Genomic DNA, 13,510 nt, shown 5'->3' on the forward strand with positions numbered 1-13,510 from the left:
CAGGCTCTGAGCTGTCAGCACAGAGCCCGACGCGGGGCTCGAACTCACGGACCGCGAGATCATGACCTGAGCTGAAGTCGGCTGTTTAACCGACTGAGCCACCCAGGCGCCCCATGGGGTGCCTTTTAGAAAGCACCTAGGAGTGGGGGCTGGTTGCCAGGAGAGCCAACCATGTGGTGGAAGGCTTAGAACCTTCAGTCCCACCTCCCTGACCTTCTGAGAGAGGAGAAGGGTTGGGGATTGGATCAATTGCCAGCAGGCAATGATTTAATCAGTCATGTAATGAATCCTCCATAAAAGACCCCAAAAAAGATGGTGTTTGGAAAGCTTCTGGGTTAGTGAACGCGTGGAGAACCTAGGAGAGTGGCACACTGTCCCCATACCTTGCCCTAGGCATCTCTTCCATCTGGCTCTTCCTGGATTATATCCTTTTATAATAAGCCAGTCATCTAATAAGTTAAACATTTCTCTGAACTTTGTGAGCCACTCTGGCAAATCAGTCAACCCCATGGAGGGAGCTGTGGGAACTGGGGATCTATAGCCAGTCAGCCTGAAGCAGAGGTGCGATTGGCATCTGAAATCTTGCAGGCCTGGGCACTTAACCGGGGGACCTGATGCTGTCACCAGGTAGACATTGTCAGAATGGAGTTGAATTGCTGGGCACCCAGTTGGTATCAGAGAATTGCTTGGTGATGTCAGAAAACCCATATATTGGATCCCCATACTCTGTTCCCATCCCTGCTTAATTTTTTCCTTAATATTATCCTATTATTTTCCTCATTTCTCCTATTATCAGTCTCTCCTATTGGAATGGCAGCTCCACAGGGAAGGAGCTTGTCCATTCTGGTCACTGCTACACCCTCTGTACTAGATAAATGATGATAGGATGAATGAATGAATGTTCACAGTCATCCTGTGAAGTAGGTAGAATCAAGGTGATTCTCCTTCTCTTGAAGGTAAGGACAGTGAGATTTTGTTTTAAAGATATTTTAATTTTTTTAAATGTTTACTTATTTTTGAGAGAGAGAGAGAGAGAGAGAGAGAGAGAGCGCTAGAGCAGGGGAGGGGCAGAGAGAAGAGAGGGAGACACAGAATCTGAAGCAGGGTCCAGATTCCACACTGTCAGCCCAGAGCCCGATGTGGGGCTCAAACTCACGAACCTTGAGATCATGACTTGAGCAGAAGTTAGATGCCTAACTGACTGAGCCACCAGGCACCCTGAAATTTTTAAATTAAAAAAAAAAATTTTTAAGTAAATTCTACCCCCAACGTGGGGCTCAAACTCATGACCCCTGAGATCAAGAGTCACATGCTCGGGGTGGGGAAAAAAAACAAAAACAAAAACAAGAGTCACATGCCCTACTGACTGAGCCAGCCAGGTGCCCCAAAATTAAAAAAAAATTAATTGAAGTATAGTTTACATATAATATTATGCTCATTTCAGGTATACAACATAGCATTTCAACAATTATATATATTACTATATACTTAACCATAAGTGTAGTTACTGTCACCACACAAAGTTATTATAGTATTATTGACTATATTCCCTATGCTGTACTTTTCGTCCCTGTGATTTGTTTATTTTATAACTAGAAGCGTGTACTTCTTAATTCCTATTTTGCCCACCCCCCACCCCAGGACATTGAAACTTGAGAGAAGGATCCTGTTGACAAAAAGATTAAAAAGAACTTAAAAAAAAAAAAAAAGGAAACACCTTTAATTGTGGAATGCTAATGAGAACACAGGAGAAGGGAACTGAACGCATAACGGTGTGTTCCCTCCAAGGGTTAAGTGATGCCCTGATGCAGCAGTTCAGAGACAGTAGAACAGAGTCACTCACGGGAAGGCACGCGGGAAGACAGGCGTCCTGAAGGCAAACGGGCCACCTACTCTGTCACCGCCAGAACTTCAGTCATGCTGGGAGGAGCAGTTTCATTTGGGCAAATAGCAACAGTCAAATTTAAATTAAAGCGGCTAAGGTGAGTCTTCCTGCTTTTATAGTTTCTTTTAGATGGGAATGTGTAAGCTTGTTTTTATTCTATGTTAATTGTAAACCTAAAACCTTAACAAGTGTGTACCTAGTTTTCCGTTGGTATATATTTAAGGAACATTAAAACAAAAATTAAGTAACTTTGTGAGACGCTGTATCTTTTATAGAGGAACTTGCTTATTTTTTTTTGTCAATGTTTATTCATTTATTTTGAAAGAAAGAGAGAGAGGGAGAGTGAGCAGGAGAGGGGCAGAGGGAGAGGGAGAAGGAGAATCCCAAGCCGGCTCCACACTCAGTGCGCAGACCGACGCGGGGGCTCAGTCGATGGATCCCACAACCGTGAGACCATGACCTGAGCCAAAATCAAGAGTCAGACGCTTAACCAATTGAGCCACCCAGGCGCCCCTAGAGGAATTTGTTTATATTCAAGATTGGACTCAAACCCACTTGTCATCGCAATATAGAGAAGGAGCCTGAGAAAGATGTTCTTAGGGTAGGGCTCAGGGCTTAACCACCATCTGGTGAGTCCAGCCCTCTTACTTTGCAGGTGAATAAACCAAAGCCCGGGGGGCACAGGTCTCCTGGCCCCGAGTCTTCTTCTGAGGTTACCTTGCTGCCAGAAGATTTTTCTCTCATTTCTAGGAAGCGTCCTGGGCAGGCCTCTGGGGCTCAGCTTCTGTGGGAGACCAGTGGGACCCAGTTGCGAAGAGAGGGAAGCTGAGGTTAATCAGACTTCCCTGCAACGCGTTCCCCCGGCCTGGATTCTGCCTGCCAGCTCCTAAAACGGGGCAGGGGCGTGTGTTACTCAACAGGAATTTCCCAGCTGTGATTTGCTGGGAGCTAGAGGTAGCTGGGGGAGCTCGCGGCCCTCCTTGGAGGACTCAGGTTTGGCAGCTAGCAGGCATGACTATCTCTTGCTCACAGAACCCATCTCAGGGTAATAATCAGAAGTGAAGACTTCTGAGGGTCCTGCCTGGATTTCCTCTGGAATTTGGGGTAAAGATTTATGCCAAAAGATGAAAAAGAGGGCACCAGAGAGGCCAGATGTTCCATCACTTGGCACCTAAGACCCGAGAACGAGGCAGAGCATGGAAACAAACTGCTGCGTGCTCTAGGCCTGTCCTTTACTAGAGATTCTGCTAGAGGGAAACTGTGTTCTCTCCTCCCCTGAGCCGCGTGTAGTGGGAGGGGCAGGAGCTGGCCTAGAGGCAAACAACCTTTCCCTGGTGGTGAAGAGGTAGGCCTGGTGAGGGCTGGGAGCTGCTGGCTGAGGCATGTGAGCTAGATGGCCACGTCCGTGTCTCCAGCACTGGCTCCTTGGGTGGTCAGAAGACTTAGGAAAGGCTTACGTAGGCTATGGCAAAGGACTGGACTTCCAGGGCCTCCTACAGGTTGATGAGGGAAACTGAGGCACCGAGATGGAATTTGCCTAACGCATTGTTTCATTCAGCAAAGATTGAACTGGAGCACCTATGGTGTTCTAGGCCCTGTGTGGGGGAAGGAAGAGGGATGAAACCACAGTGTGACAATAGGAAATAACATGGGGACAAAGAAGCACAATAGAGAACGCTATAGTATATGATATATATTAGAGAGACAACCATAAATGGTGTCTATGGGAATTCAGTGACAAAGGCGTGCATAAATTAGACTGCTGTTGGGACCGGCAATGCAGCTGAGATCTCTGACCTATGGAGCCAGAAACCCAAGAAACCATGGTGAGTTCCCTCCCTCCTTTTAGCCTTCTGCAAATACTACTGTCCTTAGTTCTCTTAGGAAGAGCCAATAAGGAACCCGTGACCATTAGGGTGTAAGGTTAGAGATTTGGGACACGCTGAAGGAAATCCCCGGAACTCTGGGCTGGGAGGTCCACAGAGCTTTTACTTTCCAGAATCTTGCAGATGCTGCTTTTTTTGTGTTTCCTCATGGGGACTTGCACGGCCAATGAATGACACATAGTGGGGTAAGAAAAAGAAACTGCTGAGCATCTAGGTGGCCTGGTGCATGTCAGGCACTGGGCTGGTACTCTACATTGTTTATGTCACCTCACGTGGCAGTCCAATTCGTTTCTATTCTCTCAGCCTGTCAGTAAGTATCTGATGGATTCTTGGATGATGAATTCTAGAGGCGGAAGCCCATTGTTTGGTCGCAGCTAGTCCAGAAGGTTTGGGAGGAATAGGGCTCTTCTATGGGTCTCCTAGAATTCTGCCTGGCACAGAGTAGGTGCCCAATAAGTACTCCCAGAACTCATAGACATGATTTCTTCTTTCCAAGGAAATTGGGTCATCTACTCCAGACCTAGGTTCTTTCAATAGCAAAGCACTTATGGCTTTCTGGGTGACTCATTACCGACTAGATTGGGGCAGAAACAGTTGTCTGCAGTGCTGGTGGTGGATTCGGCTAGTCTCAGAGCCTGTTACTGCTGAGTCAGGAGATCTCCCATCCAGGGAAAGGCCTGACTGGTGCCTGAAGGGACATCAATGTTGTCTGCCCTGCCATGACTTGAGCAAACTTCTTGAGCCTCAGTTCATGGCCACTGGCCATGGCAGTGAATGGCAAGAATGGCAAGAATTCTGCCCTCGATCTCGGTTCCTTTGTCATCGCACCTAGAGAAATGCAGAGAATGAATGGAAAAGGGGTAAAAGACGCTGAGCCTCTGGAAAGAGAGGAGTCAGGACTGCTTCCCAGATAAATCCTCCAATTTTCCTTCATGATCTTACCTCACTCCATTTTGGCTGCCCACATGACCCCAGGGATTTTGTTTTGTTTTTAAAGAGCTGTTTGGGGGGCACCTGGGTGACTTAGTCGGTTAAGCGTCCAACTTTTGATTTTGGCTCAGGTCAATATCTCACAGTTGGTGAGTTTGAGCCCTGAGTCGGGCTCTGGGCTGACAGCACGGAGCCTGCTTGGGATTCTTTCTCTCCCTTTGCCCCTCCCCTGCTCCCTCTCTCTCTCTCTGTCTCTCCCATTCTCTCTCTCTCTCTCAAAAAAAAAAATCTGTTTTTTTTCTTAAACTTTTAATTGAAAAGTCACATGAAATGGCCATGGCTTCCCACCAAAACAAGTCCAAAACAAAACAGCTCCTACTAGGGGCTGAATAGCCTCGAAAAACAATTATTCATGGAATATTTATTAAGCATCTACTGTCTATTCTAAGAGGGACATGACCATTCTTGCATCTTTATTCTCCAGCATGGTGCAGGGCATAGAGCAATTGCTTGCTAAATATTTGCTGAATGAATTAAATTTGGTGAAATCGATACAATACACATGCCATTGTCTCCTTATCTCAAGGAGCTAATACATTAAGAATCAATTGCTATTAATGGCAGCAAGAATGGAAGTTTTTTATTCAAAAGGTTGATAATCCTATGGCAAGATTAAACCCATAAAAAGAGACCACTCTTCACCCACCATAATGGCTAAAATTAAAACAAAAATTGACAATAGCTTGTAGTCAGAGGATGTGGAATGACTGAATTCCTCAGACCTTGCTGCTGGAAAGTCAACTGTTACCATCAATTTGAAAAAGTGTTTTGGCAATAGCTACTATAATGAAATAGAGACCCACCCTATGACCCAATCCATTCCTAGGTGTATACCCAAGAGAATGAATGCATATGGTCACCAAAAACACACATAGAAATGTTCATGGCACTTACGTATGGTAGCTCCAAACTATAAACGAGGCAAGTGCCCGTCAATAAGAGAGTGGATACATTACTTGGGATATACTTATACAGTGAAATACTACACAGCAAAACCAGAAAAAAACAAAAACAAATGAGCTATGGATACAATACACAACACACACACAAATCTCATAGACATGAAATCGCGTGAAAAATCCAGAAACCAAAGCATACACACTGTATGATTCCATGTATATGAAGTGCAAAAACGAGTGAGAACAATCACTGGGGGTAGGAAGTCAGAATAATGGCTTCCTACGTGGATCAGGGGTATAGATTGGGAAGGGGCATGAGAAAACCTGAGGTGCTGAGAATGTTTTATCTCGAGCTGGGTAGTAGTTTCATGGGTGTAGACCCAGGAGACATTTCACTGAGCTGTACGCTAAAGATTAGCACCCTTGGGGAATGCATTTTACTGTACATTATACCCTGACTGAAGGAAAAGAATGGATGTTAGAAACACGCATATACCTTAGTATCTGTAAAAAATCAGCATGTTTAGTAATTCTGTTTTCTCTGTGGGAGATGGCGTTATATGGAACTAGTATTACAGTGTGATGGCCACCAGTGAGTCCTGGATGGAAAGACCGGTCAATTCCACACCTTCAGTCCATCCTGCGGGGCCTCTTCCCTATTGAGAAGACCAAGATCATCAGTTATTGCTTCAACCCACTCCCGTACTCTCTTGAGATTCACTTCTGGACACCCTCGCCCATCCTCATCCCCCACCCCCCTTCTCAGAGCACCAGGGCCTTTTCCTCTTTTTTTTTTTTTTAAATATTTTATTTAAAAAAATTGTAATGTGTATTCATTTTTGAGAGAGAGAGAGAGAGAGAGAGAGAGAGAGAGAGAGAGAGAGAGAGGGAGGGAGGGAGGGAGAGAGAGAGAGAATGAGCAGGGGAGGGGCAGAGAGGGAGACACAGAATCTGAAGCAGGCTCCAGGCTCTGAGCCATCAGCACAGAGCCCAACGCGGGGCTCAAACTCACAAACTGCGAGATCATGACCTGAGCTGAAGTCGGGCGCTTAAGCAACTGAGCCACCCAGGTGCCCCAAGATTTTAGTTTTAAGTAATCTGTCCTCCCAATGTGGGGCTTGAGCTCATAACCCCAAGATCAAGAGTCATGTGGTCTACTGACTGAGCCAGACAGGCACACCCCCTTTGCCCTTTTTATGGGCCCATCTTTTCAGCCTGCACCCTTGAACCCACACGGTCTTGTCTCCTCAAAACTGTGCCACCTCTCACCTTTCACTTGCTTGCCTTTTCAGTTCTTTCCTCTCAATGGAATCCTTCCTCAAGTTTCTCCTATTCAAAGAAAAAAATTCCTCCTTTGGACCCCCCTCTGGGACTTCTATATTCACTGTTGTCCTTTATTCCTGGCTAGTGTCTCTTAAAGTCACAGCTTTGGCCACATTATTGAAATTCCACAGGCAAAGGACACCAGTGAATTTTCAATGATCACATGCAAAGAATACTTCGTTAAGCCTTATTTTCCTGATATATCTGATGTTGCTGACTCCCCTCACTTTGAAACTTCACACCTTTGACTTTTATGACACAGAGTGGGCCAGGCTGTCTGTGTTCCTGCTGACCCCTTCCTCTCTGTCTCCATCAGGGGACCTTGTTCTTTATACTTCCTTCCAAGTGCTGCTTCTCCTGGTTCAGCCGTGGTCCCTTCCCAGTCCCTCTTAGGCATTCGTTATTCTTCATGGGTGGTCACATGGGGTCAATACCACCTGTACACAGATGACTCTCAGATCTGTTTCCTCTGAGGTCAGGGCCATGCGGTCACCTGCTTGCCGGACCACCGAATCTGAACATTCTCCGAGCCCTTCAAGCTCCGTGCGTTCAATCCAGGATTCCATTCCCAAATCTGAAATTCTTTGTCAGTTGGTCGTACTGCCACCATTCACCAGATCATCCAAACTAGAAACCAATAATTAAGGCAGGGGTTCTCAACCCTAGTACTGTTGATATTTTGGGCTGGATCATTCTTTGTTGTGGGGAGACTGTTCTGTCCTGCTTGTTAACAGATGTTTAGCTTCTGTCCACTGCATGCCAGTAGGGATCCGCCAGTTGTGACAACTAGAAAGTGTCTCCAGATATTGACAAATATCCCCTGGGAAGGAGGGTGTCAAACTATCCTAGGGTTGAGAAACACTGGGGCCAAAGCATGGGTTTAGGTGTCACATGTATGTGTGTTACGTGTATATGGGGCTAGTTAGCTACCTCACTGAGCTTTGGTTGGTTTTCTCTGTAAGGCAGAGACAGCCCTCATCTCATAATAGAACTTACCTAAGATAATATAGATAAATTGCATGGTCTATTCCATATGGGACATGGGTCGAGAGCAGCAAAGACTCCTCTGTTCTCACACTGAAACTCTGAGGCTGTTCAGTTTTATTTTCTAGGTATTTCTCGTCTATCCACTCTTCTGCATTTGCAAGAGACTGAAGTTCATGTCCCGCCCAAATTCACATGTTGAAATCCTGCCCCCCCCCCCCCCGAGCGACGGTATTAGGAGGATGAGTGGGTGTCATGAGGGCAGAGCTCCTACCACCGCATGAGGACACAGAAGATGGCTGTCTAGGAGCCAGGATGTGGGCTCTCACCACACCGAATCTGACCTTGGACTTCCCAGCCTCCAGAACCCTGAGAAATAAACGTTCTTGTCGAAGCCACCCAGTCTATGGGATTCTGTTACAGCGGCCCAAATGGACTAAGGGGCCATTCCTACCCGGATTATTGCAATTGCTTTGCACCTGGTTCTCAAAGCTTCTGTACAGCCTCATTCCCCTCAGATCCACACTTCACACGGTACACCGGGCCTACGTGGTCTGGCCGCTGCCCATCTCCACAGCCCCATCTCTTGCCCCTCCTGGCCTTGGATTTCTAGTCTAGCCGCAGTGAAATGTTAGGCATTCCTTTTATACCCTGCAGTTTCCTGCCCCCATGTACTAACTCACACCGCTCCTTCTGCCTGGAATAACCTCCCACACTCTTCATCTGGCTGACTCTTGTTTTCAAGGCTCCCTTGAATTTCACCTACTCCAAAAAGTTCCACCTGGAGCCTCCCTTCCCCTGCTGGGCTCAGTGGTCAGAGCTGTCTCCTTGCAGTATATTTTTGTTTCTGTATCTGTCTCGGCTGGGCTGCATGGGGAAGGAATTGTGTCTTTTTCATCTGTATATACATAACATCTAGCACATCCCCTGACACACAGACGGTGCTCAGCAAATATTTATTGAGTGAATGGATGGCTACAGCACGATATTACCCTCTATGTTAGGTTTAGAGCCATAGTTCAGAAATGGTTATAAAATAGTCTATAAATCTACCCTCTCTGGCTCCAAGGCAGTGCTTCCTCAGCCAGGGGCTGGTGGCAGGCACAGTGCTGGCCGCTGACCGGTAACACTTGCAGAAACATGAGGTTGACTAATGATACAGGGAGTGACAGCGCAACAGATAGCGGCTTACAGCAGCATCAGCTAGCTGTTCTGAGAGTCGGAGGCACTTCACCTTTTCCCTCTGTGGCCTCTCACGTATCCTAATTCATGGCCCTACCTGGCAATGCACTCTTCTAACTCCTTCACTCCCCTCTGGGGTGACACGCTGGAGTCCCTGAGTTGGCTCAGCTAATCCTCAGGGCACCAATATAAAAGCCCCACCATGCCCATGACCTGTCGGAGGTCTGCTTGCTCCTACTGTTCTTCGGTCTGGGATCCCTCAGAGGAACCCACCAGGAGGTCAGGGCTGCCTCTTCCCAGTATCTGTCACAGTTGGGGCAGTGTGTTTAGGCCCTCCTTACTAGGCCTGGGGAAGGAAGCCCAGGCAGGCACCAAGAAGTGAGAGGTGTTTAGCCAATCCTGCCCTCTTTCTTCCTCCAATAACAATAAGGCTTTGTTTATCAGGCCTAAGGTTACAGGTCAGTCTGTGGAGTCCTGAAAACCTGCTAAATACCTTTTCGAACCCAACTCTTTGAGCCTCAGTCTCCCCTTTTGTCAGGTGTGTGTGTTGGGGGCGGGGCGTGGAGTGGGTAAACCACTCAGGGCCCTCCGTCCCAGTTTTCAGGGTGCTGCCCAGGTGTATACAAGGGTAGATCCGGCCCGTCCGCCCGCGGGGACCGACAGAGGATCACAGAAAGTTGGGGGACGTAAGCGCTGCCCGGGAAGCCCCTAGGCAGAGCGGTCCCCTGAGACCGAGATCGGGCCAGAAAGGAGCCGGTGGCGAGGCGGGAAAGCTCTGAGGCTCCCGAGTGCCATTCAGTGGCAAGATACGGGCTCTCTCTCGTAGGGCAGGGGTCTGCCCGGTCGCGACGGGCGGGGCCGGGCGGAGGCGGGAGGGATGGTCAAGAAATTCCCGGGAAATTCTTTTCCATTCCAGCATTCCCTGCCCCCTTTCCTTGGGTGCTGACCTCTCTGGACCCTGGGAAGGAGAAATGAAACGCTTTCCGGGTTTCCTCGCGTCCCTTCTCCAGCCGCGGGCCGCCTGGGGTTTGGAGCGCGTCCGGGGAGCAGTAAGGCCGGCGCGCCGGAGTTCGCCGCCTTCCCGCGGGCGGGGAGCGTGTCCAGTCCCAGGCGGCGACTGGGGCTCCGGGGCGCGCTGCCGCTCGGTCCCACAGCTCGGGGAGGCGTCCCCCGGCTTCGGTCCCGTTCGGCTTAAGCCGGTGTCACATGAGCGGCGGGGGAGTGGGAACCCGGGGAGTGGGCGGGGGCGTGCGCGCCGGGAGGGGGCCGCCCAGTCCACCTATATGCGCCGCGGCCCGGCTGACGGATGCCAGGAATTCCCAATGAAAGGCGATGGGGGGAAGTTTGGGCAACTCGGCCTGGCCAATGGAGAACCTCGGGAGGGCTCTGCCCCTTCCCCCCGCCCCCGCCCGCCTCTGCTCCCGCAGCGCGAGTGTGTCCGCCTCGCTCACTGTGCGTGGAGATTAGGTCCCAGGCAGGCAGTCCGCGAGCTCCAGCAGCCGGCCGCCGCCACCGCCGCCAGCAGCAGCTACCGCGAGCAGCGCCGCGGCGGAACCGGGCGCAGGGGAGCGAGCCCGGCCCCGCCAGCCCAGCCCAGTCCGGCCCGACTCCCTCCCCACGCCGGGGCAGGAGCAGCAGCCGCCACCGCCGCCCCGAGAGAAGGTGGAGGAAGAAATCCAGCTTGTAGCACGCGCGCACCATCATGGACCATTATGATTCCCAGCAAACCAACGACTACATGCAGCCCGAAGAGGACTGGGATCGAGACCTGCTCCTGGACCCGGCCTGGGAGAAGCAGCAGAGAAAGGTCAGCAGCAGCCCCAGCACGCCGTAGCACCCCGGCCCGGCCCGCTCCGCTAGCCGCGCTCCCGGCTCGGAACGGATTCCAGGCTCGCACGAGCGGGGGCGGGGGATGCGCGGCCGCCGCGAGGTGGGGTGTTGGGTTACAGGCGCGGGCGGAAGCGGGAGAGCCCCTTTCCCAGAGCCCGCGAACGCCGGAGCCCGAACGCGGGGAGGTGGGGCCGCCGGCGGGCAGGTCGCCTTGGGGTCCGCGATTCAGGCCACCCGGCTGCAGCCGCACCGTCCCCGCGTGGGCAGGGGGTGGAGGGAGGTGCTTGGGAGGCTGGGGCTGAGCCGTGGCGCGGTGGCTGCTTGCTCCGGATCGATTTTCCCTTCCCTTCCCCGCCCCCTGGCCGCCTCTCCATCTGGCGTGCGGTGGCAGCGCGCTTCCTGGGCCACCCTGGGCTCCGTACCTGCAGGAGGCGAGCTGCACGCGACTCTGCACCTCCCAACCCCAGCCCGCAGGCCGAGGGGAAAGCGGGCGCCGCAGGGGTTGGCAGCCGCCTCCGGGTCTGTCTGGAGGTGGACCTGCTGGAGTGGGTTGGGGCTGAGGAAACTGGGGGGGCATAAGCGGGTTCTCCAGCTGGCCCTGTGGGGGCGGGGTCAGGACGACCAACCGTTTTATTGCTTAACTCAGCTGCCGGCGGAGATGGGGGTTTTGCGTCTGCGTCCTGCCAGTCCGACCCCCGCTTATTCTCGGGAGAAGGCGAATTTGGGCAACTTGATCTGAGTTGAAGGGCTCCAGGGCAAGAGGTTGTTTACTGAGATATTTGGGGTCAGTCAATGGGGAACCCCTGCTCAGGCACCTTCCCCAAGAGTCCCAGACGAGGTGTGCCGGGTGCGCACCCTCCACGGGGGCTGGGCTCAGAGCTGGCGATGGGACCTGGGCACAGTGGCCGGCGGCAGGAAGAGGTCAGAAACCACTCTTGTGGGGAGGGGGAGGAGGGTGCCCCAACCCTGCCTCTGCTTCCTGCCCGCGCTGTGAGCTCTTGCCCCAGGCGGCCACGTACCCTGAACACCCTCCTCTCCCCCCTCCCCCGCTGTCCGCTCCCATCCGGTCCCTCCTCATTTCATCCCCCCCCCCCCCGCAGATCTGGGAATGGGGGGGACAGGATGGCGCGTCCCTTTGGATAGTGCGGTTAGGGCTGGGCTTGAGGGAGAACGCTCATGTCCAAAAATGGTAACATTCATTCCCTTTTTTAAACTTAAAAGGGGGGGAGTTTAGGGAGCCGACTGAAGTTTTTTTTTTTCAGCCAAAGGCATCCTGTATTAGCTCACTCAGGAATCCTAAGCCCTGAATCGGCGCCCTTTTTACTCACTTCATCAGACAAGCAGAGGTAATTTAAAACACACGCACAAAGGGCTTCCTCAAAGCCCAGCGACCTGAGACCCAGGCCGAGGCTTCTGCTGGGCCCAACCCTATAGGGCAACGGCAGAAGGTCCCCGGCTTCCAGCTGACTTATTTGCAGTGTGGCAGTTGCTTAAACACCCCTCCCCCTCTTCCTGTTGGCCCCCCAGGGGGAGCTGCGGGGAGAGGCTGTGACAGCCCCCCACTCTGGGGGCTTATTTCCTGGGGCATTCGGGCTGTTGGTGGAGCTGAGAAATGGAGTGGTAATTTGGAGATTATCAAGAGGCCAAGGCAGGGGGCCCTTTTTAAATTTCAGGGTGAGGCCTTCATGAGACTAGATTTTAAATTGGACAGGAGGGGGAGGGAGTAGGGGGGTGGATGTCTTGGGATCTTCCATGGGAGTAGAAGAGACATTCCTGTTTACTGAGCACCTACTGTATGCCTAGTTGGGGCAGGAGTGACAGGACTGTGGGATGAAGTTCCTGGGGGGCAGAAATTCCTGTCTCCTCAGTGTTGCCACTGGACCTGCTCACAGTATTCCGTGGTATCGAATGAATGAATACATTAGATATAGTTGGGGAGGAAAATTGTATTGTTTCTATTTGTCTGTGTGTATGTCTACACATATAGACTCACAAACCCCTGATCAGGGTGGTGGGGGTGTGCACCAGGCCTCTGGGTAGCCAGGTGGGATCAGGGTCATCTGGGAAATGTGGTTATCTGGAGGGCAGACTCAACAGTTCTAAGAGCTGGCTCTGGCTGATGTGAGCCTGGCACACCTGAGGTTGAGGAAATGAGGGGCAGAGGGAGAAGTGACCAGCCCCGAGGCCCAAATGGTGCATGATGGGACTGGAATGCAGCCATGTCAGGGGCAGGAAGCTTCCCCTCACTTGTCCCTTGGTGGGGAGGAAGGCAGGAAAGCTGGGCTTGGCATCCAGAGCCTACAAGGATCTCTGGACCAAGGGGAGTCAACCCGTGCTTTGGTGGGTTGATGGGATGGGGGTCGGGGGGGGGGGGGGCGTGGCACAAGCTCCGGGCCTCGCTTTGAAAATCCAAGGGTTTTTTTTTTTGGCCTGCCATTGATTCTGTTACCTTGCATGGGCCTCGGTGAACTTGTCTGAAAATTTCACCTCGTTTTCAGCAGGGTGGTAGGTATATAAGGAAGTGGTATTAG

The 13,510-nt window shown here is 51.4% G+C and overlaps 1 protein-coding gene and 1 long non-coding RNA gene across 3 annotated transcripts in view; one reads left to right on the plus strand and one right to left on the minus strand.

Annotated features, from left to right (window-relative positions):
- Positions 1–3,563: 3,563 nt before the first annotated feature.
- Positions 3,564–11,508, minus strand: LOC124512083 (uncharacterized). The gene is made up of 3 exons (XR_006962059.1): positions 11,402–11,508; positions 6,157–6,316; positions 3,564–4,599 (listed from the first exon to the last, which is right to left on the minus strand). It is a non-coding gene; the product is annotated as an uncharacterized LOC124512083 (long non-coding RNA).
- The window catches only part of ACTN1 (actinin alpha 1), a 95,520-nt gene continuing 92,515 nt past the window's right edge, over positions 10,506–13,510 (plus strand). The window contains exon 1 of one of the 2 annotated variants that reach the window (XM_047079451.1): positions 10,506–10,956. In XM_047079451.1, the coding sequence (XP_046935407.1) occupies positions 10,852–10,956 (105 nt within the window). In that variant the 5' untranslated portion in view covers positions 10,506–10,851. The remainder of the gene's footprint in view (positions 10,957–13,510) is intronic. The other variant, XM_047079449.1, reaches the window with a different exon arrangement.

The sequence above is a fragment of the Lynx rufus genome, unplaced genomic scaffold (assembly GCF_022079265.1).
Source record: "Lynx rufus isolate CCGP_SWC_20201006 ecotype Redwood Valley unplaced genomic scaffold, mLynRuf1.p SCAF_17, whole genome shotgun sequence".
Lineage (NCBI taxonomy): Eukaryota > Metazoa > Chordata > Mammalia > Carnivora > Felidae > Lynx > Lynx rufus.